The sequence below is a fragment of the Uloborus diversus genome, chromosome 2, assembly GCF_026930045.1.
Source record: "Uloborus diversus isolate 005 chromosome 2, Udiv.v.3.1, whole genome shotgun sequence".
Lineage (NCBI taxonomy): Eukaryota > Metazoa > Arthropoda > Arachnida > Araneae > Uloboridae > Uloborus > Uloborus diversus.
In genome coordinates this window covers 86,514,929-86,541,357 of record NC_072732.1, presented here as the reverse complement: position 1 = coordinate 86,541,357, position 26,429 = coordinate 86,514,929, and the positions used below count along the sequence as shown (strand labels likewise).

At 34.9% G+C, this 26,429-nt stretch overlaps 1 protein-coding gene across 2 annotated transcripts in view; it reads right to left on the bottom strand.

Annotated features, from left to right (window-relative positions):
* LOC129217152 (proton-coupled folate transporter-like) overlaps nt 1-7,032 on the bottom strand; it is a 34,374-nt gene extending 27,342 nt beyond the window's left edge. The window contains exons 1-2 of one of the 2 annotated variants that reach the window (XM_054851412.1): nt 6,809-7,032; nt 3,429-4,444 (exon numbers count right to left, since the gene is read on the bottom strand). In XM_054851412.1, the coding sequence (XP_054707387.1) occupies nt 3,429-4,398 (970 nt within the window). In that variant the 5' untranslated portion in view covers nt 4,399-4,444; nt 6,809-7,032. The remainder of the gene's footprint in view (nt 1-3,428; nt 4,445-6,808) is intronic. The other variant, XM_054851411.1, reaches the window with a different exon arrangement.
* Nucleotides 7,033-26,429: the final 19,397 nt, after the last annotated feature.

Below are 26,429 nucleotides of genomic sequence, written 5' to 3'. Positions count from 1 at the left end.
GCCTAAAATATATATACAGTACACACACACACCAAAGATGGTAACGACTGTTTCAAATGTCATATTTTTGATTCGATGACCGAAACAAAATTGTTGATGCAAGTTTCATTAATATGGAAGAAAAAGTTACAAAAAGTTCGCCGTAACATTGCACGTGGGTGATTTGTAACGATATACGAGCAGTTCAAGAAATATTAACAGTTACAAGTTTTAATAAAAAAGAAAATTCTTCGCACTTACCATGCAGTTTTTGTGCATTTCCTTCAGAAACCTCATTCGGCAAAGAATATTGTTATAATTCATTAAATGAAGACATTTAGATAGCAACATTCACTTGGTATTCGCGACCAACGTTAGTTAAGCCGAACGTGGAGGTATAGGAGATTCTCCCTAAACAAAATCACGTGACAGAATCGAACCAATGAAAATGTTTTTGAGTCCTTCTTTTAAAGAATGTTTTTATTTTTCGCTCTTCAAAGGGAGTGTTTCCGAATTTCACGCCAATAAAGGAAAAGTTTTAGTCTTGGTTTTTTTCGTAAAGCGTCTTTTTTCGATAAAGCTAGCACTCAGAAAGAATGAATGCACCCGCAATAGATTTCACTCTTTTTAAGAATTATTCTTTCGTTCTTTTGAATTAAGAGTGTAATAATGTAGCGAAGTCGGAAGAATGAAGTATATCCGTGGTTTATTTTTGAGTTAAAAATATAGTGCCTAGAAAGAATAGTGTGCCGATCGGCGCTTTTTCCCCTTCGATTCTTGAAGACAAAATGTATGAAAACCGCTAGAGGGCAGTGCGGTCGAGGTGTACGTTCAATTTCGCGGTGTTTACATTAGTAGACGCGGGATTTTGTTGCAATTTAGTTCCGCGTTTCTCTTTTTTACCTTTATTTCGTGAATATTTCATGAAACAGCGTTTAAGGCTTTTAATGGAGGCATCAAAGTTTAATATTAGAAGAAGTAAAGCTTCATCTTGTTTCGTACCAGGGTGCAAAAGTGGATACAAAACATGCAAAGAAAAAGTTTCGCTTTTTAAAGCTCCAGCAGATAAAGAAAAACTAAAGAAGTGGAACTCGTTAATTCCCAGGTTAGATAAAGTTTTTAATAAATATTGCTCAATTTTTGCTCTGCATTTCGAAAAACATTTTATTGAAACGCATTATAAGCATATTATAAATGGTGAGGAAGTTTTAATTCCTCGAGGAAGACCTTTTTTGAAAGATGAGGCAATTCCGACAATTTTCCCAAATCTGCCAACATACTTAACTAAAAAAATACCAAAGCAAAGGTCCATCAGGAATTATGCAGTTAAGAAAAATGTTCCCTGTTTGAAAAAAATAAGACTTGATCTTTCCGCAGATGAAACTGAAATAACCACGTATAAATCTATTATAGATGAAATTGTTCATATTAATTTGCCTAACGAATATTGGGTTTGTATGAAATTTAAAAAATCTCCAAATATTGTAGTTTTTGTATATAATGAAAATTATGTGGAAAATAATATTGACGATAAAAAGATCATTATTGAAGTAGAAGAAAATTTACAAATCAATGCTACTATTTTAGTCAAAGGTGTAAAAGTAGATTATCCTGTTCTTAAATCAGTGTCGGATGTCAGAAAACTTTTTATTGACGTTGATGCTAGAATCGTGTGCAATGGGATGGGTACATCAGAGGAATTCAAATTTGTGTTGCCTGTAATGAAACGAACTGAATATTTTGCTGATGGTTCATCTTTAAGACACTGTAAATGTCAAGGTTTTGTATTGAGTGAAAAATTAAGTTGTAATTTTTGTAAAAAGAAACGTAAATATTTGTTGACACAGAGAGCTCTGAAAAACAAAAGAAATATAGCAAATTTACAAAGAAGTATGGTTGCGGAAAAATTAAAAACATGCATCAAGTAACTTACCGTCTGAAGAAAAAATCAATGGATTTATCAAACAAATTAAAAGTTAAGGAAATTAAGAATAAGGCGAAACTTTCGAAACCTTTACAGTTAACTTCGGAAACTGTTTTTAAAATTTAAAAATAAAAAAAACAAAATCGAATTTTCGATAAATCGCTTCGAGGTGCACACCCCCATGCTACAAACTAACTTTGTACTAAATTTCATGAAAATCGGCCGAACGGTATAGGCGCTGTGCGCATCACAGGGATCCAGACAGAATTCCGGACAGAAATCCAGACAGAAATCCAGACAGAGAGACTCATTTTTATTATTAGTAGAGAAATAAGAGACACGCTGTTATTGAATACTTAAGGGCCATTCATTAATTACGTAAGGATAATTTTGGCAATTTTTGACCCCCCTCCCCCATGTAAGGGTACGTAAGAATTCCCCCCCCCCCCCATTTTTATGTAAGATTCCATTTTGTTTTTCAAAATGATAAAATAACAAATCTTGAATCGTTACATCACTGGAATCGTTATTAAATTCACATTATTAAATTAAACCTTTTGCGTAAAGAAATAGTTACTGAAAAGAATCTAAACTGAATGTTTTTTCGACTTTTTTTTTTTTTTTTTTTGATGTAATATTAATTACAAATAAAACATGCAGTACGCAATGCGACTTCTTTATTATATTTTACACTATAAATTCTTTGTAAAACAAATAAAAAAACATCTTATCCTAACACGTGTCTTACCTTCCAGACGCAAATGGAACATAATCTCTGCCAAATCACTTGACCGCGCAATTTCTAATGTGAAATATCGATTTGGAAAATATTATGTAAGAATGAGTTTGACCCTCCCCCAAGTAAGGGTACGTAGAGGCTTTTCCAACCCCCCTCCCCCTCGGGACCCTTACGTATTGAATGAATGGGCCCTTATAGTCTACTATTTTCATTGAAGTAAGGTAGTTTTATAATAAGGTAATTTTATATGCTTCAAAAAATAAACGAACACCCATGTAACAATTAGCACTTATTACAGAATTTGTCTTATGCGCAAAAATAAGTTTAATCCGAAAAACGGGGCTTTTAAACTGCGAAATCAGCATGCAATCGCTGATTTAAAACGAGTCTGATTGAGGAGCATAACGTACTACTCGAGTGTAGCGCCACCTGGATTTTCCTCAGATCTGACCTCACTTTTTCCCCGCCGATCGGCACACTACTCTTTCTAGGCACTATAGTTAAAAAGTAAAGAGTTTTCCTGAGAAATATAATGTCTTTAATCAGGTTATCTCAACTTTCGAACGAAGCTAGATTAAGTTTAAATTTCAGGGGACAGAGGTAAAGCACGATATATCCGAATGAGCGATTAATTGAGGCGCGATATAACGAGGAGTTACTACTCTCTTTCCCTAAACATACAAATGTTCTAGTTCTACCTGTAAAATTCATGCAGCTAACATTAATAGGGTAAATACAACAATGAAATTAATTAAAATAGGGAAACATAAATGTTGTAGAACCTACCTTCATACGTCAAGGCAATAGTGCAAGCAGAAAGGAGCAAAAGCCACAACTGCGTTCTGCCTTTGTTCTCACGGGATTTTAAACATGTCTTCAGTCCATCAGTGAAGTTCTGGGATGAGCACAAGTCTCGAAATTTCTCACAACAGTTCAAACCACTTTCAAGGCCTTGCGTTTCTGGCACGAAGAATATGACCCACGCAATAGCAAGAAGATGTCCAACTGTCATCGTTGTAAAAACTGCCAAATATCCGTAATGATCGTATATTTGCCCACCAGCTAAGGCACCAAGAGTAACGGCAAGTCCAAAAGCAATTTGTAGGAAAGTATACTTTAACGATCTGAATTCTGTAGATGAGGTCTCTGATGTCAAACTATATATAACGGTCATAATACAGATAAAGCCACCTGTTATCTGAATGGCCAAGTTCGAAACTATGATGTATTCTATCAAGGAATTGAAATATATGGTGCAAAGAATAATTCCGACATCGTAGATAAAGTACCCAAACAAGGCTACTATCAGGGGTGGTTTTCTTCCATGCTTATCACTCCATGGAGCCAAGAATATTACAATGACAGCTCCGATGGGAGCCAGCAAATTTATATAAAGATTGTAATTGTTTGCTAGAATTTCTGCATCATCACTTGCGTTTTTGTGATGGGAAAGATTGGCACAAATCTCTTTGGAATAGTTTAAATAATACAAACAACCTTTTTCCATTATCATATTGGTTAAGCAAGTTGAATTAAGGATGTAAGAGAACATAAATAGGAACATAACCGGCTCTGTCCTTAACGATTTGACTAATTCGATACAACGATGAAACCTAGCTGAATTTGCGGAATGAATAGAATCTGATGGTTTTTCGCAGTCTGTATTCTTTTCAATTTCTGCCTCATCATTTTTAATGCTTTGGTAACCAGTGCGATCATTATGCTTTATGACATCAGATGAAACATTTCTTTCCATTTTGATTGCTTCCTTCTCTTATTAAAATGAAACGTTTCATTCAAATCTGGGAAATAAAAAAGAAAGAAAAAGTTGATTATATTCTTTCAAGAGCAAAATAAATATTTTTCAGGGTGGTTTTTAAAATTTTGCACTGAAAAAAAAAAAATCATTTGAAAAGCGTATTTAAGATTTATCAGTGGAGTCTTTAAGGGTCGGGAGGGGGGGGGGGGTCTGACCCGGGTTTCAACCTCCTGGGGTGGAGATAACACTCAACATGTATTTATGAGTTTTTGCAAAATATAAATATGATTTCCTTTGGGAAAACTCCCCCAGTATTTTAAATTACATAAATCTATCAAGGTCAATAGCATCACTGAGGTGTTAAGAGGGGAGGCACTTGTGCGCAGGATGACCCCCCCCCCCCTCCCTTCAAGGAGATGAATCACGAACCAAATGAATCTACGAGTTTTTGAAAATTTCTCCTGCCCGGCGGAAGGCTAAAATATTATACGATATCAGAATATATTTTCTCGTGAACAAAGAGAACTTTACTACTTTCACTACCGGCGGGCGATTAAAAAAAAATCATAAAACTTTTAAAAATGTATGTAATACCGTACATCTCCATATATGTAAAATGCTTTTTTTACACATATGGAGAAACTTTAAGGGCCTGGCTGAGGGTCTAAATATATTCTGATTTCAAAACATTTTTTTAAAAGCATTTCTGTACATTAGGGCCAGAAGAATGTTAGTCACATTATGATAATTTTACAAGAGAGAGGAAAAACTTTTTTTCTGGCCCATGCGGAGGATGGGAAGCGCGATCTTTTAACCCTGATAAAAAATTGAAAACGATTTTTTTTAAAGAATTACGCTCACATCACTCGATGCGGCTTCTTCATACAATGAAATAATAAGCGGAAAATCGCAATTTTCGAACTTACGTCAGTCTGGCTCTGAAGTACAGATTTGATAACTTTTCCCATCACAAGCATCTTCAATTTTTAAGAAAAGTTAAAATTGACCAACCCTAATAAACAGTAAGTTATAGCCCACAAGCCCAACTTAAGAGAATTCTAACACGTGAAATTGTGAAGTTTAAAACTATGCAGAAGAGTTAGTATGTTTGTAAGTGATTTTTTTTTCTGATAATGAAATGAATTTACATTGCATTAAGAAAATGCATGTCAAAAAGTGAGGCTCTCGCCAGGCCTTTTTATTTCAGGAGAGGAGAATAACTGCTCTTCCCCCAACTTTGTGAAATGTATTTGAGTATTTGTAGGCATTTTTGAGCAATCACGATTGCTTGCTTATTGTTCTCATTTGACCGTCTTTGATGTTCCGTGCCTTTTTCAACCACCACCGCCACCTGCAGGCGCGGCTCCGTCCTCCGGTAGCCGATCCTGGTCGGTGGCGTCCATGTCCTAGACACACGCACGCTCATACACATACGCACTCACACACATAGACACACGCCAACGTGCATACACACAGGTCTACGCACACACAAAAGCCTACACATACACAACTAATACACATATGTCTCCGTTCAACAGGAGGGTAGAATTGGAGGGACAAGAGCCGTGTCTAGAAACAAGTGAGTAGAGTAGTAACCAATGAGTAGGGTCCTGTCGCAACTCGTGATTGCGAAAAACATAATTTGAATTCAAAATTTAAGAATTCAAATTAATATTTTTAATTTTTTTTTATTTCTTTTAGTTTCTCTTTTAAAATTATTTTAAAAATATATGATAACATTGCATGCATTTTCCCATGCCTCACTCCGTAGAAAATTTTGAAATGTCACGAACCGTCAAGTGCCAGCTTAATTTTTTTGCACCGATCTTTCGTTGGGCATTTTGTACAGAAAATTTGTACCTAACAAGTAGAATCGGATTTTTTATTTATAAATGCATAAAGATAATTCAAGGTCTAGCTTGAATATATGAATTTAAACATAAAAAGTATCCTTTACAGTTCAAACAAAACTATAGAATTAAAACATTTAAAAACTCGCGTTAATTATCTTCAAATTTAAATGAGACAAAATTTTATGTAATTCTTTCGTTTCAATCCATAACTCAACAATAGATGGCGCTGATATAGTTCTCTGTTTACAATCAAAGGGGAAATCCCTTGACCAAGAAAGCATGCGAATTAACATTCAATTACTATTTTATCAACAACCTTAGTTGTTCTAATTTCATACAAAATCCATTAGTTTTTGAGTTGCGTTTCATAATAGTCGTCGAAATTAAATAATTTTTTTCAAATTAAAAAAAGGAACAATTATTTGGAAACTGAAAACAATGTTTACAGCATTAAACCAATAACAACAATAAGAACCATTATTTTTTGGTTGTCCACAAATATTGCATTCATTGGGAATTCCCCGAGAAGAAATAATTGAGAAATAAATTGTTACCTCTCTCCCCTGCAGCATCTAGTAGGTCAAATAGACTTGGAAAACCAAGGTTAGCGGAAATCTCGCTTTATGAAAATGGGCGTATAGAAAGTTCGGGCTTCTTACATTCCGAAACGAAAACTTAAAACTCGGAGGAAACGATCAATTCACTTCATTGAATTCCTTGGGATACATGTAATTTTCGTCTCGTTCAACAATGGATAACGCTTAAGATAATTACAGAGTTGTAGACACTCGTTTCGTTCCGTCAGTTCAGCTGTTATGTTACATGAAGTAAATTTACAATTATGAAAGTTTATCGCCCCTTTGGCGCGTTTAAAAAAATAAAAATGTAAAAAAATCTCCTAATGGGAAAATGATACGAAACGTTAATCGTTTTGAATTGTTTTGCAAATGTCCTGATAGAAGTCTTCGAAATGCGGGTTAGGTAGTGAATCGACGAAAATTGATCTCGATAAGGTGCATTTTTGTCGAAAAGGTCATTTTACCCAGAAGTAAATAGATTTTATTTTCTTTCTTAGTTATTTGTTAATTACTCGTATCTTGTAAAATGGCAGATCAATGCTTCCAAATTTGATTTTTGATCGGGTGCATGGGGCCGTGGTAGCCTGATCGGTAGGGCATTGGACTCGGGGCCGGAGGGGCTCGGGTTCGATCCCCGCTGGTCGAAGACCCACCGTCGTCATTAAAGGGGACTGGGCGACGTTAAATATGCTCGTGGTCTCAATGTCCTCCAAGTGAAACGATACCTCTGGGGGTGCTAGTACCAGGTAGCTATTAGCTCTTGGACTAGTTCTAAATTCTCATTAACTGTTCGATCCGGTGATGGTGCTGCCATCTATCGGTATATAAAATAATGGAGGCAAGGCACTAGTATGCAGTCCTCGACATAAATACAGTTGTGGTCAGTTCTGACTCTTGAATAGAATAGAATAGATCGGGTGCATGCATTATGCCCAAACTTTTCGTACAGCGTGCTGCATGTTTTTTGTTCTTCTTGTCAATCGATTGCATGAATATCTAGTTGTTTTCCTGAACATTCAGACTGAATTTAGGTTATTTTTTGTGGTTATGCCCTTTAATTATTTGCAGTAAAGGAAATTCACGGGGGTGCAGGGGGACATTAGAAAGTTTTCCCAAGTTTAATAAAAATCGTCTTTTATTAAAGATATTTCTTTGATTTTATTTCTTAAAAAATTTAGCACAAAGATGATAGTGGCGTCGCGCAGAAGGGAAGCGGGGGGGGGGGGGGGCATAAATTTTAATGAAGTACAGTCGAGTCTCGACTTACGGGAGGGATCGACTTACGGGAGGGATCGACTCTCGAGGGATGCGTTCCAAGACTCTTCGAATAAGTCTAAATTTCGCGTTGTAGAAAAATGTACGTATTCAATTTTTTTAGAAACATATCGAATTCTAGATACTGTTAAACACCCCTTAAACTGTTTTAAAGCATTCCTAAGCTAAACATTACAATTTCGCCGGTCATTACATTTCGCCGGTTCCTGATCCATAATTATGCACCTAAATTACCATTTTTCATTTCAAAACTTTTTTGTTCATGCTTCTAAGAGTGATAACAAGTTACATGTGTTTAAAAAAATTGATCATTAAAAAAAATAGTCACTGTTAAAAAGAAAAATAAAAATAAAAACGCATTGATTTTATACCCTTTGCCTCCCACCCCCTCGAAAACTTTGAAATAACGGGACTATTTAAAACCCAAAAATAGTCTGTTAGATAAATCGATTTATCATTAAATCTAAATCAGTACTGAGCTAATATGTAAAATATGTTTTTAAAAAATGATGTCAAACCTAAAAATCATAAGCACACACATGCTACCTGTACACACATGCTACCTGTGAATTATGTAGTACCGCAGACATTTGAATCTCAGAAAATAAGGTACAAATCTTCGTTCGCTGAAATTTTAAGTTTTTTCCCCTCACCTTCTGTTCTTTTTAACCCTTACTAAGAAATAGTTCGCAGGCTTTCTGAAGAATCTGCGACGTGCTGCTACCGGGCATTTACGTATGTATGCTTTATAGGTATACGCATGTATGTAGGGTAAAGGCGCAGAATAATGCGTACTTTTTGCTTTCTTCACTTACAATTGTCTTGATTAAGGGAAAACCATGATAAAATTAAGCGAGTTGGTTATGGGGTTAGGTTCGTAGCAGGAAAACAAAAATTTTAGCTGTGAATTTGAATTTCGAAAATTATCTGAAAAGCTTTGTTTTCACGGAATATCTCCTATTATATGGTACCTCATTAATTCTGTTATGAACTTTCTCTTTTAATATTCAAACCCTCATTAAAGAAAGGTCTTTTTCCCTACTCAAGTTCCATAAAATTTCAGAATGGCCAAAATAATATAAGTTCAATATCAGAAAATATCGTAACTACTTTTTTGTGTTGATATTTTACATTAGAAAATTACTTGCATGAACTATACGTAATTTACGCAGTTATGATGTGAGAACAAGCAATTCTAATCGCTTTAAAAAAAAACTCATACTTGAACGACTGAATATTGTAACCAAACCTGATTAATAGTTCGGCTTGAAGACATATTGGAGAATTAGGTCTCGATTTCCATTATGAGCCGACCTAAAAAGAAAACGAATGAGGATCCGCCCGGAATAGACGTTGGAATCCTTCCGGCCATTTTTGCCATTTTTTACTTCTTGGTTTTGTAGCGTCCGTTTATCAATCTTCATTGACCTTCAAAGTTGGAAGCTATGAAACGAGTTCTTAGTTTTACAAATCGTCAATAAAAATGTTCATCTTTTTATGTAAAGGTAATGCATATGTGTATTCACTGGTGACAGAAGTGGCGCTTCCCTTATTGAAAAAAAGAAAAAGGAAAAATACAACACACACGCATTGTATTTTGAGAAAAATATGGTTTAAAGTTACACTAACTTGATTCGGTCTCGAATACTACAATATACTCAAAAAGTTTTATCATATTCAGAAGTACCACGAACTTAATTTTTAGGGAGGGGACGTTTAACAATTTGTCGATTGAATCTCCGAATTTTACCGAATGACAAAATACGAGCATATGCCCTTGCCTACTGAAAAGAGATTTCAGACTATAATATAGCTGGCGTGCCCTTTTCCCTGTGGATCAAGGGCTTCCCCCGTGTAATACAAAGACGCTCCAAGATCAAAACCCCTCTCCCCCTCACAAGACCCCTCCCAAAAAAAAAAAACCATACGTCTTTAAAATTTTAATGGCACAGCCTGCGACATGCTCCCCCCTTTTAGTTGGGCACTCCTGATTGAAATTACAAAGAAGACGAAACCAATGAGGGTACCGACATCAATGATACATAACCAAAAAACTTCCACATGAACGTTCTGAGTCGAACTTGACAATGGCAAACGAAGATGGCTAATGATCCATCTGGTTTCACAGTGAATGACGATCTCGTCATGGCAGGAACGCGAATAATCATAGATACTTTAGTGCCCTATAAAGAACTTCTGATAAAAATGATTATGAGTGCCAACAGACTATTATAACCAGCAATTTTTGTGAACAGTAAGTTTATTCATGTTTTTTATGCACGTCGGGCATTTGTCGAAATGATTATGAGTCATTTTTTTAAAAGCTAAACGAAGTGAATGGGGGCTTGATAGTTGACACCTTCAATTTTCCTGAAACTTTCAGGGTATTTTACTAGTATTGTGATAAGAAAAAGTGAAGCTTCTTTCCTCTCTAATTTGACTTGTTGGCTCTCGAATGGAGGTCAAAGTTTAGGGTCGTGAAAAAAAAGAGCAAAATATATGATTGCTTTGCTTCAAAAGCAATGAGCGAACCGAGCGGATTCCTTTAAATAAGGATACTACTTGATACTAGGTACATTCTACTATAAATATTTTGTTGACTCACTCATGGCTTTGACGGCAAAGGTCAATTGAAAATGCAATTTTTTAAACTATTTTTTGCCTTGTTTAAGTCCGGATATCTGCTAAAGCCGTGATTAACCTTTGGAAATAAATATATGATTAACTACTCACTACAGTATAGTACTAAGTAAAACCATAAACTAGCTTTCGTGTCTCTTGACTTTAGTAGTTAAATGGTCTCAAAGTATATGATTTTCAAAAAATGGCCAAGTTTAGAGGTCAACAACTTTGGGACGCAGCTGTAGTTATAGTCCGAGTGTTATAGTTTAAGGTTCATGTTAGAAACCCATGGCAACTAATTAACTTTTTTAATTACGCGGTCTCAAAGTTGATAATTTGAAACAACAATAATCAAAATTTTAGTTCAATTACTCTATAACGCCTGAGCCAATAATTTTGAGCAAGAGCTGTAATTATGCTCTATGTGGTGTAGTTTAAGACTCATGTGAGAAAACCATGGGATCTGATCATATTACTTAATTAAATGATCTCAAAAATGATGATTTCAGTATAAAATATCGTTTTTTCATGAGTTGCTACTCAAAATCTTATGAGCTCAAACTCACATAAATACTAGAACGAATCAACAGCCAAATGTACTTTAAGCTCCCAAAATTGCATTTTTCCATTGTAATAAAGTTTTCTGTAACTTTGACCACAACATGGCAATTCTTCTCACACAGCTGATCCGCCATTTTCTAGATCCTAGATCCTCAGGATTTGGATCTCGGAAGCTGAAAGTTTGCATAGGTTAGTTTCAAAGACATCTTTACACCTCTATAAAATTTCATTCCATTCGGGGATGAACGAGCAGGGACAGTTTTAAAAATTTATGTCTGTTGATGTAGAATCACTCTGATATAACATTGTGACAATTCACATGCATCTTTGGTTATTTTTGACTTAATTATAATCATAAATCAATGCTATACTTTAGGAAGAGGATTGCAATTAGGTAAGAGATTGAGTTCATAATTACAGTAGAATTTGCATATACACTACTTAGTAACAAACTTTTATAAATAAACAAATTTATTAAATTTGGCTCAAAAAAAAAAAAAAAAAAAAAAACAGGAAAAAAAAAAAAAACACAAGTTTGTTAGACAATAACAAAAGATGCGGGTGGAATGTGCATTGTGCATAATGTTTATATCAGAGTGATTCTACGTCAACTGACCTGATTTTTACAACTGTCCCCGCTTGATCATCCCCGAATGGGATGGAATTTTATAGAGGCGTAGAGATGTTTTTGAAACTAACCTGATGCTAATTTTCAGCTTCCCAGATCCGAATCCTGAGGACCTTGGATCTCCAAAATATAGTGCTCCAAAATGGCGGATCAACTTTGTGAGAAGAATTGTCATGTTGTGGTCAAGGTTACAGAAACTTGATTACACTGGAAGCATGAAATTTTGGGAGCTTAATGTGCATTTGGCTGTTGATTCGTTCTAGTATTTATGTGAGTTTGAGCTCATGAGACTTTGAGTTTGTTCAATATAAAAACGCATTTTTATACTGAAATCATCATTTTTGAGACTGTTTAATTAAGTAATATGATTAGGTCCCATAATTTTCTGACATGAGTCTAAAACTGCAGCACACAGGGCGTAATTACAGCTTTTGCTCAAAATTATTGACTGAGGCGTTATAGAGTAATTGACCTAAAACTTTGATTCTTGTTGTTTCAAATTATCAACTTTGAGATCGCGTAATTAAAAAAGCTGATTAGTTGCCATATGTTTCTAACTTGAACCTTAAATTACACCAATCGGACTAGAACTAGAGCTGTGTCCCAAAGTTGCTGACTCGTCGCGATCAAAGTTATTGACCTTTAAACTAGGCTATTTTAAAAATCATCGACTTCGAGACCGTTTAACTACTAAAACCAAGAGAAATGAAAGTCATTTTATAGTTACCTTAGTACTATACTGTGGTGAGTAATTAATCATTTGCTTATTTCCGAGGGTTACTCACGGCTATAGCTGATATCTGGGCCTAAATAAGGCAAATAAAGTTTAAAAAATTGCATTTTCAATTGACCTTTGCCCTCAAAGCTATGAATGAGTCACCAAAATATTTATAGTAGAATGTACCTAGTATCAAGTAGTATCCTTAGTTAAAAGAATTGACTTGGTTCACTCATTGCTTTTGAAGCAAAGCAATCACATATTTAGCTCTTTTTTTTCATGACCTTAAACTTTGACCCCTACTCAATGACGAACTAATCAGTTTTATAAAAAAGAAACTTCGCTTTTTCTTATCATAGTACCAATACCACATCATGAAATTTTTACGAAAATTGAAGACATCAACTATTAAAAGTGTCCAGCTTTAAAAAAAATGACTCTGATACATTAAAGTTAATACATAATATTTATCTACCACCAGATTGAATAACTTTTTTCTATCTGTGGAACCTAACCCCCATTTTAACACTGCTATTAAGTCGTAATTTCTGCGAGTTTGATTTACGCGATGCTTTTGTAAAACAAGGATCTACTGTGAATCACGTTATGTACAAATAAGCCGTGGTGGTTTGATCGGTAAAGCGTCGAGCACGTAGCTAGAGAGTTCTGGATTCGATGCCAGCCGGCCTAAAACTCTCCGTGTTCACTGATGACTAGGGACCCTCAAAAATGTACACCTATGGGAGGTGTTAAACCAGGAGTTTTTTGACTTCTGGTTTGGTTTTAAGTTATTGAAATGTTGATTTTGATGAAGATTTCATGCATCGTGTTTTGTCTGATGAGCCAATTCGAACTTCCGTCTAAATGGTGTTCGATAAAACGGAAGCCACCCCTCACTACCTTAAATCAAATTGCAATCGCTACTCTGGCTCGGATACAACAACAAGAACAATATATAAATAACATCTGTTGCAGCAATAGCCTGCAATACCTTTCGCTGTATGGATAAAAATACCGCAAGGTGATACAATAACACTTTCTTCCGAAATAAATATTGGATACTAATATTCAATCAATAAACAAAACCCTGGAAATATCTCACCTAAAAAGTTTTTTTTCCTGCACTTTAGAGGTATGGAATATGAACTTTGGTCATGTCAAAAGGTTATAGAGGTATTCGTGATCTCTGCAACTGAAAACATATGCGTGGCCTGAATATTCTTTCCCGATTTATTGAAGAGTTTTGTTTAGATGTTGTCAAAACTTCCTCCTCTTGAGGCGCTAAGAGAAAATGAAGGAAATAATAAGACCATCCCGAAAATACAAAATGAAATAAATCACTCAGGCGGAAAGTTGTGCTGTATTCCAGGGGATCGATGAACGAGACTTGACTTTTCTTTAGGCATGAGTTATGGTGTAACAATAACATGAATTGACAACCTTATCTATTATTTGTTGACTTTGGTTCTTGCCTTAACCCCTTTGAGGACCATACGCTTTGGGGTAAAATATGAAAAATTGCAATGTTTTCAAAAATAAAAAAAACATAGTATTTTTTTACAACAAAATCTTTCTAATGTTGAGATTATGATAAGTCAATAACATGGGGTGAGTATAATTTACACGTTAACTAAATTCGAAAATTTTATAAATAAGTTTTGAGTGAAACATTGAGCTTAGCGGTTTAGGAGACACATGTGAGGCAGTGATGAGCAAAAGCTTAGAGATTTTTTTTAATTCCAAATGTTGAAGACTTTAAAAATTGATTTTATTAAAAAAAAAAAAGAGGGAGAGGGGTGTATGCTTCTTTTACGAAATTAGTAGTGCAAATTTTCAGCAAATCAAGAGTAATTTCTCACATTGTTATTGAAAAAATAACTCTATACTGTATTAATAATACTTGTACGCGTATCTCAATATTTAGGTAGAATCAGTGTTAATGTTATTCACACACAAAAACAATTAGGCAAATAAATAAAGTAAAATAAAATGAAAGCAGAAAATAAAAGAAACTGTAAAGAAAAGTGAACTATCCTGCGAACTAAAACAATGTCTTAAGGCTTTAAGTTTACCTACTGTTTAAAATGGTTCGAGCTTGAATAAATTTAATTTTAAATCTATAATACAACATTATAATTCTTAACATGTACAGCGACTACCTTTCTTTTCGTTATCTTAAGGTCATGCGGCATTTAAATGACTTTCTCCTTAAAGTCTTATACGCAACTTGCACAAAAACGGTGTGATCCTGTCCATAAACTACGCTTCAAATGATCCCACAAATTACAGCTTATATTCTTCATGATATTCAGCAGTATTAATAACTTCATTTGTTGTTGTTGTTGCAAATCTCCGGTGTTTAGCAGCGCTAAACCAGGTCTATGAAATTCGTCACTCTCAAGAAATCCAACACCATCATTGGATCCGCCAAAAAATCCAATCTTGAAAGTCCCAGACAATTCAGTATATGTTCGGGGGTGGCCTGATGATCGGCACACTTCACACAGGTTGGAAAAGTCTTTTTTCCACTGCAATAAGTCAATGATTTTAGGTGTCCACTAATGAGCCTAGTGATGGTCGTCTGATCTGGCTTACCACACTTGAGAGATAATGCACCTCCTGGACACTTCGCCTGGTACCAATTATGGGTAGGAGGGACAGTCCAGGAGGACTTTGCATCTCTTTTAGCCTTAGAAAATAGCTCCAGGTAAGTCAAGGAATCAGGTGTATATAATGGCTCACCAGTCCCTTTTTTAGCCAAGATATCGGCCATCTCGTTACCGTGTACATCAACGTGGGATGGAATCCACTGAAAATGCACCTCTCGAAAAGAAGAAATATGCTCGAGTTTGTTAATAATAGAAACACCAGTACCATCACCCACTTTATGCCAATTAGAGAGGTACTGGATGGAACTTCGGCTATCTAACAGAATCCAAACGGCTGAAGAGCCGGGAGAAGAAAAATTGAGCCGAGCCCCTCATCGATAGCAATAAGCTCGCTTCTAAAAACTGAGCAACAGTCTGGATTTCTTCTGCTTAATTTTGTTGCACACCCTTGAAATAAAACACCACTACCAGAGCAGTTACGTTCATCCTTACTACCATCCGTATACATTATAATAGAGTCCTCAGGGATATTGTTTATCACTTCCAAAGCCAGTTGCTTCAAATAAGCCGGTGCATCTGATTTCTTGTTCACCTGAGAAGGAAGATCCGTGTGGAAGTAGACTCTGTTTAAACCAATTGAAGGATTAATGCTCTGTTTCAAATTATGCTGAATTACATTTTTTGGGATCAAGTTGTCTGTGTCAGCCAAGCTTAAAGGGCTATTTTTCTTTAATCTTTTATTGTTGGTCCACCCCAACAAGAACTCAGATGTTCGATTCTGGGTCCCATAACTGGTGAGCTTTGAGAAATATTTCACCAAATTAGTTTTTCTCCTAAGGCTGAGAGGTTGCAGATCGGCCTCATATAGTACTATCTCATTTGGGCAACTATTACGAAGTCCTGTAATAATACGAGCCGCACTAAGCTGTACTCTTTCAAGCTTTTGTAAGTTGGTGTTTGAGGCACAGCTGTAGACTGGATAGCCATATTCTAGAATAGGCCTTATTAGGGCCATGTAAGTACTTCTGAGAGTTTTAGAGTCGGCACCCCAGTCGCGCCCTGAAATGTATTTTAAGATCATTAAGCGTTTTTTGTATTAAGTGATAGATATGTCTATTGCAGGTAATTTCGCTGTCCAGAACAAAGCTCAAGTATTTAGTGTGCTTTTCCACCGCAAGCGGATGAGCATTCATATGGATTTTTGGCTGATAGTTAAAAAGTCTCCTATTTGTTGTAAAGAAACTAACTGTAGATTTTGAAGGGTTAAAACACAATTTGTGACCCCCTGCGAAACCACACACTTCATTGAGTGTAAATGCAGCGTTCCAATTTATTGATGTCAGGGCCAGAGTCCCATAGCACTAAATCGTCTGCGAATAACCCCACTTCGCATCTTTTCGAAACCTCCCTCTCAATTCCAGCTATAAATAATGAGAATAGGGTTGGGCTCAGAACAGATCCCTGAGGAATACCCTGAGAAAGCCCAAAGCTCTCCGACAAAGTGTTGTTGAACTTTACCCGGATGAATCTGTTTCTCAAAAAGTCGTAAATCCAGGCCAAGGCCCTCCCATGGATTCCAAAGGACTCAAAGAGTTTAGTTATGAGCTTTTCCTTCCATACCCTGTCAAAGGCCTTAGTCAGGTCCAGGAAGGCCGCCACAGTATAATTAGTGGGGGTTTTGTTATGGGCATCTCTAATCTTTTGACAGAGATAAAGCACTTGATCTGAGGTGCTATGTCCTGCTCTAAAACCATATTGTTCCTTCGGAAGAAGGTTGTGAGTATTCAGATAAAAATTTAGTCTCTTTAAAATCATTTTTTCCATTACTTTTCAGGTAATACATGTCAAGGAAATGGGCCTATAACTTTCAGGTGAAGAGGCTTCTTTATTAGATTTTCTAATAGGGATAATAATTGCCCTTTTCCAATCTCGGGGGAGCCGCCCCCGACTCCAAGATTCATTCATGATATCCAAAAGTCTTCGTTTCCCCTCATTTCCCAGGTGGATTAACATCTGGCCGTGAATTCCATCAGGTCCAGGCGATTTATCCGCTTCAAGATCTCCAAGCGCCATCTCTAATTCATGTAAAAGAAATTCTTTCCTGAAGATTGGATTTCCGAGTTGAGAAGAGCGACAACCATGTACGATTTTGCTAGCCCTTTTCTTTACTGTCTTTTCTTCATTTGAAAACTTCAAAATACTCATCTGTTGATAATGGGAGCCTAGCAGATTAGCCGCATGTTTATCATCCTGAGCAATATGTCCATCTTTATCCCTTATAGTATTGCATTTCTCAACCTGTGGCTGTTCTTTACTAATGTTTTTTTACAAGTTTCCACAGTTTTGTAACGGGTGATCTTGAATCAAGTTCTGTGCATAAGTCGTTCCATTTTTGTCTCTTAATAAGAGCATAAGCACATTTAATCTCTGCATTTACTTTATTTAGATTAGTTCTGGTCAAACTATTGTTGGAATTGACTAAATCGTTGTGTAGCTGTTTTCTTTTTTCCAACAGTGGCTGTAATATAGCACAATCGTGAGTGAAGTAGCGCCTAAAGTTTTTAATTTTTCCCCTGGGGGGATAGATCTTCTAGCAGATTTAGCGATTATGTTTTTCAAAGTGATCCAATCACTATCGACGTTGTTACACAGGGGCTTTGACTTTAGTTCATTGTCAATCAAATTAGCAAAAGAGTCCCAGTCTGCCTTTTTAAAGTTCCAATGTTTTTGTAAGCTAGTAGTAACAAATGATATACTGTTAATTTCAATCAGGACAAGGAGATGGTCACTTCCTATACTCTCCAAGACAGTCCACTTGCTTCCAGGATACAGGGTAGGACTAATAACAAATATGTCAAGAGCTTCCGAAGAGCTATAACTATAGGAAGTATGAGTTGTAGAGCCATCATTTATACATATAAAGCCACTGTCATCGATCATGTTAATTAATTCTACACCTCTTCGGTTTTGGTCAGTACATCCCCACTCTGGATGTTTAGCGTTGAGGTCTCCAACAAGTATTGAATTCCCATCAAAAAGATTTTGTAGATCTGAAGTCAAAGCTCCATTATTTGGTGGATGGTATACATTATATATGCTGAGAGGTTTACCCCTCCACATAATCCTTATTCCCTGAACTTCCAAGTCAGAGCCATTTGTAATAACACTACTGACATCGATACTTTGATAAGGGATGTTCCTGACGAGAAAAACTAGGCCTCCGCCACCCTTGTCTTTTCTATCATTGCGGTAGATATTATAACCCTTAACCTTGATAGAAGCACTAACATTCAGTTTAGACTCCTGAATGGCAATTATTTGGGCACCATGGACTTCGGCCAAGTTAAGCACTTGATCCAATTTGGTCCTCGACGCAGGAGTTGACATGCCATTTATATTTATCTGTACAATTTTTAGAGACGTACATTTCTTTGGAGACTGTAGTACACTATTCAATCGAGATCCTCTACCTAAATCTCGATCGCGACCCTTTTTTGACTGCGCGACGGCCGACGCAGCCTGAATTTCAGAGAGCGACAAAATCATAGCTGGAGGATAGGAGCAGCTTCTGTTGTCAAAGAAATGACAGGAGCACCAAAAGGTAGAAGTCTGACTTCGCTCCATTTTTCCTCCTTTGCTTCATTTATATAGACTAATAATAGATTTTTACAAAAAAAAAAAAAATTAAAATTAGTTCAAATCTCTCTTCTAAAACGAGACTGTTTCTACCAAAATAAACTGAGAGCTATTTAAGAAATTTCCTAGTTTCTTCCGCTTTCAATTGCAATCGACAACAAGCTTGGGAGATGTAAATTCTCTACAAATCTGGAATCAGTAATCCCTTACATGAACCGTTGAGAGCAAAAGTGATGTAAATTAGTAAAACATTATTTTGCATAATTGAAAGATTTTGCAGCTACTTTTGCTCGAAACCCAACTGTAGTTCCGTTTTGTTATTACTGTTTATTAGAAAATGGTTGAATCTAGACTTACACTACTTACAGACGTAGTAGAATGAGGTTAAAATAAATTTCTAAAGGTGTAAATGCACATTATAAGAACAGTGAATTACACCACTTTTACTTTTAACGGTTTATATATACTTTAGCGTTTGTTTGTAAAATATGCTTCAAGACCATGTAGATACTAAGTTACGTCGTGATACAAAGACACCTGGTTATCTCGTCCGATTCATCTGATACTCCGTCATTGTAAAAGTTATAAAAATCAGTTACAAGGATAGAAGACCTGCCTGTTGGTCTCGAAGACAGGTAATTGCGCACAAAGCCCGATTGTGTTTTTTCGGGGTAATTATGCGGCTTGGTAATACAAAGGACAAGTCATTGATGCTTGGAAAATAGCTGAAACTGAGGTCATTGAGTTGGTGCATTGTTCAATTGGTTGCTTTTACTGAAACCCATTATGAAAGTGGCACTCGTATAAGTTTGGTTAAGAATCCTTTGCACCTATAACAACTGCTAGCTTTCTTTACATTGTCTTTTGCCCATGCAGCATTTAAATGCCTTGTTTTAATGCTTGATAGCCAATTGGTAAAGGAGATTCATTCATCTACATGAAGCGATGAGTTTCTTTTTTTTTTCAATGAAGAAATCACTACGGTATTGTATATTCAATTACGGTATTTTATTATTTTCTATTTAAATTTTTATTCATTGCTTTTACTTTATTAATCAGGAAAAAAGACCTATTCAGGAATACTAGTACGCCAGAAACAAACATAGGACAAAAGAAAGTCGAGACGAACGGAAAATTAAAATTATCGAAATTTTGTAAAAAAAAACACATTTTTTCACTGCTAGAATGCAAGTTAATTTACTTGAAAGCAAACCTAAAAGCACAATAATATGTAGTCATTGTGTGACCCATACGTGTCACCACACATCGCCAGTGTGTGAAAAATTGTACTAGGTTTTAAGAATAAAAATATTTTATCCATTTGAGAAAAAAAAAGAAAAAAGATTATAAATATTAACATACATCAAATAAAACCATTGCTTAAATTATTTATTATTCTGTGCTGTATAATAGAATAAATCTGTACTTTCTTTATATTTAAGTATTTATTGGCATATCGTTACTATTTCTTTTACTTTAAAGCAATCGTAGGTAAAAAAGTGAAAAAAAAAAAAAAAAAACATAGCTGTTGTAATATATTTTATCAAAAACCATATTAACAGTTTCAGAGTTCTTGCACATCATCCACAGTGCTATGAATTCTGCGCTGAAATCAATTAAAACCCAGCATTTTTGAGGTAAATTTTCAAAACTTTCCGACCAACGGTTTGTTGACCCCCGGGGATACTCCCTTTTGCACCCCCAGAACTTACAGCCTGAATCCGTCCATGGGTATGGCCTTAGTGCAAGAAAAAGTTAGGCGCCCTTTTTGTAAGCTATTAATTGTTCAAGCTTGATATTTTGGAAAATTTGTCAATCCGAAAGCCGAATACAATCCGGTGAGGGTTCCGAGAGTTCAATTCGTTCGAAGTAACAAGATTACTCTCAACTTGCAAAGGAAAGAGTTTCCCCAGCCTCTACTTCTCTTTGTTTGCGAACAACATGCTTAGAGCGTAACTTGTAAATAATTATCTTAACAAACGCAAATGATCTCTTTTGTTTTTACCATCTGACCATCGATTAATTTTACTGTTTTCTTTTCGTCTCAAGTGTCATCGATTCCTCCATGATCTGATAAACGATAATGTAGTCAAAAAGGAAAAGGAAGAGAGTAATAGAATCAACAGACTGATCCTCAACACGTGTTGTTTTTGTAAAAAAAAAAAAAAAAAAGGTAATGTTTATCAGAAAAGCTTTAAGGGCTGTTTAAGCAAATCGCAAGCACGTATCAAGGGCAATTATGTTATTTTATGTTATCACTTCTAGACCTCTGATTTCGTCGAAAGTTTATTTTCCTCAAGTTCTTTCAACTTTGTAATTATTCCCGATGGTTCTCCAACGCAGGAGCTTCCAAAAAGTAGACCACAAGTCCGCAAGGTTTCGAAAGTATTCTTAAATGCTTCTCTAGTTGTATTTTTAAAAATTTAGTGCTGCTTAATTTATTGAAGTTCGGGATGATTTAGTCTACAAGTATGCATTTCAGTTGAATCAGTATTAGTAAATCTAATATTGCATTTGGCAAAATATACAGGGTGTTCGAAAAGTCCTTGACGCGTTTTAAAATTTAGTAGAAGAGCAACAAATTGTTGTGTGAATCTGTGGTGTGCGCAAATAATATTTCACAATTTCAAGAATTTGTTATCACAACATAAAAAATGTGAAAAGAAAAAAAAAAGAATATGCATAATCGATGTATCGCCAAAGTGAGAAGAAAAAACATAATGTGAGGTGTTTTAATCATTTTATTAAACTAAACAGCAAGCAATACCTTTCATTACCAGAGTTCAATGCGTGCGCCGTATGTTGCTCGAACCACATCTAAACGAAACTCAAGTTCTTCCCATATCCACAAATGGTACACACATTGAACTCTGGTAATGAAAGGTATTGCTTTCTGTTCAATAAATTGATTAAACAACACGTCACATGACTTTTTTTTTACTATGAAGATATAGAGTACTTATAATTTTATGATTACATTTTTTTTCCTTTTTCCTTTTTTTATCATAACACATTTTTGAACCTGTGAAGTATTATGACGCAAACCGCTGGTTCATACGACAATTTGTGGCTTTTCTATGAATTTTCATTCAATGTGTCAACGACTTTTCGGACACCCTGTATATTGTGTTCCGTGTATATAGCTTGTAAGTGAGAAGTAATGACCACGCTGAAATCAATAAATAAATAAAATATAACTTCAAGTTCGCACGAAAGATAAATATAGAAAGCCAGCTCTTTGCTATTTACAAAAAAAAAAAAAAGAGGTGACCTTACGTTTAGTTTTCTTTTATGAAAATCGTATATTTTTCTATTTCCTATTTTTTTTTAGAAAAGAAAGTTTTTTTTTTGGAGGGGGGGGGGAGGGAGTTTTTTAAAAATATTTTAAACAGATAAATTGGATGCAGGAATGCTTCGAAACTAGATTATTAGAAAAGTTACACAATCATAACATTCATAAGTTTATACTTGCTTAAGTTCAGCTTTCAAATTAATTCGTTAACTTTATTAAGAGTTAAATATTCTTTTTTTGCTTCTAGCATCGGTTAAAAAGCTTATCCCACCTACCGACGACAGAACAAGTATAATAAAAGCTAATAAATAAAAAGTGTACGATGGGATTAACGTTCCTGTCATTTGGAATTTAAGGTTCTTGCTGTAATAAAATAGCTTATTGAAAATTACTATCCTAATAATATAAATCACATTAAAATTCCCCCTTTTGCTATAATGTTAACTTGATTACTGGTCATCTTGATTTTTAATGTATTCTAATACTACTAAAATATGCTTTATTTTGCGTTGTAAGTTTTCGTGTTTATACTAACTTTGATTTACACAATAAGGTTCGAATATATAAATTTTTCTTCATCTAGATTCATTTTAAATAGTCAGGGCCGTATGCAAGAGAGAGATTTTTTGGGTTCAAACCCCTTCCGAAATATTTCAAAAAGTGCTCTTTATCATACTTTATTTGCTGAAAAATTGTTATTATTATTGTTTTTTTCAATTAAAAAATGATATTAGTCAGTGTGTAAAAGTTTTACAAACTTAGTGCTGTACCTTCGGTGTTCTTTTTATTGTAATAATTAGGTTACGTACATCATTTTTTTTTTTTTTTTTTTTTTTTTTTTTTTTTTGTAGCTCTACGGCGTTTTCCTCAGATTTAGAAAACCTGTCGATAAGTGGTATGTTTGTTATGACAATAGATCGCATTTTTCTGTTTTCTACGAACATCATTTTTTGTGTAGCTCTACGGAGTTTTCCTTCAGATTTAGAAAACCTGTCGATAAGTGGTATATTTGTTATGATAATAGATCGCATTTTTCTCTGTTTTCTACGAACATCATTTTTGTGTAGCTCTACGGCGTTTTCCTTCAGATTTAGAAAACCTGTTGATAAGTGGTATATTTGTTATGATAATAGATCGCATTTTTCTGTTTTCTACGAACATCATTTTTTGTGTAGCTCTGCGGCGTTTTCCTTCAGATTTAGAAAACCTGTCGATAAGTGGTCTATTTGTTATGATAATAGATCGGACTTTCCTCCGCTTTCTTCTTTTTCTTGAGCATAAGAGAGATATTGGGTAGTTATTTTGTCTTTTTTTTTTAATTTTTAATGTCAGATCTCAGACGCAAACAAAACATCAAATATCTTTTAATTTGAATGTACCATATTCTCTATGTTTAGCATATTTTTTAAAAGTGCCAAAGAAAAATTCATTTAACGAGTATCACCTTAATGAACGTATATGTGTACATGCATATTCTTTTAATTTATTAAAAAGACATTGATTATTATTTGTATTATTTGATAGTCGTACAACAATATTTGATAGTCGTACCTTGTATTATTTGATAGTCGTACAAGGAAATCATGTAGTGCACAGATTTATATTTCTTCAATAAATCATGTGTCATTTTGTACATTTCCTTATTTAGGTAATCTATTGTAATAAAAATATTAATAGATCTGAAAAGAAATTTGGCAGATCTAATAGATTTCTCAACAAATGTGATTTGTAAAACCCTTCCCGAAACAAAATTCTGGTTGTGACCCTGATTCCACTGTACTAATTTTTCTGCGCAAGTTCTATAAAAAATTCAAAGTTCAATAAAAAAACATTCTGTAAACTACCCAGTCGGAAACCTACACAGTTTGTCCATGCTATAGGATAGCTAACATTATTTTTGGCAGGAAACTATAACCATGGGAAAAACTTTTAAGCCCCGCGAGGTTGTTTAGTTGAATTTTAAAAATAAATAGAAATCAGTGCATTGTAGTAGAATAAATATATCATCATCAAAAATGTTAAATATTTTATCCGAAAATTTTTTTCTTGTTTATATTATGTTTTTACAATTGAATTTATTATAGTTTGTGATGTTTATATATATTTTTCTTCTATTTTACTATATTTTATTTAAAAACTTATTGCACTTCTTTTCAGAAATCCGGATTTGACTTTAAGATACATAATAGGGAAAACTAAAGGAGTTTGGTTACAATTTAGAAAAGTATTTTTCATTCTGAGTCACACAAAATCTGAATATTTAAAAAACGTTAAGTGTCAAAATATTTCTAGTATTGATTACACGACGTTCTTTTTTTTTTCTTCCCAGAAATATTTTTAATTTTACAATACAAAACCTTTGACCTCATTTTTGACGAAAATATAGAAAGAAGATAACAGTAATAATAACATATTAAGAGAATAGAGTAATAAATAATACATATTTACTATTATTACCTCTGAATATTTTAAACGAAAAAATGAATTGCTTCTCGAATATAGTTTTTTTCCTCGGATGTTTGAAAAGCCTGTCCCACATATCACTTGTACTTGCCGATTGATAGAATATCATTAGGATGTATCTTGATTAAGATTCACAGAACGTCCACAAAAGTTGTCGGTAAAGTAGCCTGGAAAAGTTAGAAAGTTCTAGTTAATTGGCCTTCAAGTTGGTCCAAATAATGCTCGTCAGCAGATTAAATTTGGAGATTCTAACCATAAAATACGTACACAAGTATCTTATTCCGTCTGGAAGTCTTTAAACTGGAAAAATCCACCTTTCTCATAGTTTTAACAGATATGATAGATTTCAGTGTCACTTATTCATTGCTTAACTACAGCAGCGTTTCTTAAATTGTGCTCCGCGGAACTCCAGGTTTCCACGAATTTCTCTCGGGGGTTCCATGAGACTTGCTTGTTTTTTTTTTCTTTCACATTTGTGAAGTTTTAAACTTTAAAAAAAACCGATAAAAAAGACGCTTTTTAAGAATTAAAAACAAATTTTGGGAAAATTTTAACTGATCAGCGTCGGAAAAAAATTGAATTGCTGTTTGAATCTGCTTTTTGTTAATTTATCGTCTGCTCATGGACGTAATTTTCTCATTTTCGAACAGGGGCAAGACCTCGTTTTGGAAACATCTCGACCTCCTAATACATAATGTCAAATGGGAACCAATTTTAGACCCTAAGAATATATTAATGCCTCCATTCAATATAAAATTTAATAAGGCAATTTGTGAAAACTCTGACTCAAAAGTCTAAAGCTTTTAAATATTTAAAGAAATTCTTTCCTAAATTATCTAAAGCTAAAGTTAAATCGGGCATTTTCGTTGGCCCACAAATAAAAAAAAAATATAATAATAATAAACAGTGATGAGTTCACACAATTACTCAATCCTGATGAAAAACAAGCTTGGGAGAGTTTTAAAGCAGTAAAGAAGGGTTTTCTCAGAAACAACAGAGCTAACAACTATCAAGAATTGATTGAAATGCTTTACCCACCAACTCCTTGATCAGAAATACATCCCCAAATCATCTGGGATACGGGATGCTTGACTGTGTGTTGAATGCAGTCGGGATGATATTCCTCTCCTTTGCGGCGTCTAACTGTGCTGTCCGTCGGACCCATGCAGATTGAATTTGAACTCGCCCGAAAACACAACTGATTTCCATTGATCGACAGTCCAGACTTGGTGAGTTTTTGCCCAGTCTAGACGCTGTTTGCCCAATTTTTTGGTCAACAATGGCTTATTTCGTGGTCGACGTGCCACACTAAAGCCGCACCACCCAGTCGTTTTCGTCAGTAGATGTGGATACGTGAACACCCGATTCGTTTTCCCATGCTGTTCTAAGGTCTGTGAAAGATGATTGTCTGTTTCGAAGACTGAGTCGTATTCAAGTACCTGTCCTGCGCTGCATTGGATGTTCGTGGACGACCACTGATGCTTCCGGTGCCCTTTAGCTTATTCAGTAGTCGAACAACAGTCGATTGCGAACAGTTTATTCTTTTTGCTATGGAACTTGATGACAATCCTTCTTTGTCCAAAGCTAAGGCAACACTCTTCCTTTGTGATGTCAGTTGAACGTATTTCGACATACTGCAACTCATAAGTCCAGATCGTAAATGAATGCGTCGAACGTTCAACTGTTTTTTTTTTATATATATACAGTTAGAAGCATGATGCGATCTTATGCAATAGCTTGCGTCATGTACCGATGCCAATTCGTGTTACATGATGCAAGAACCGTTAAATGTT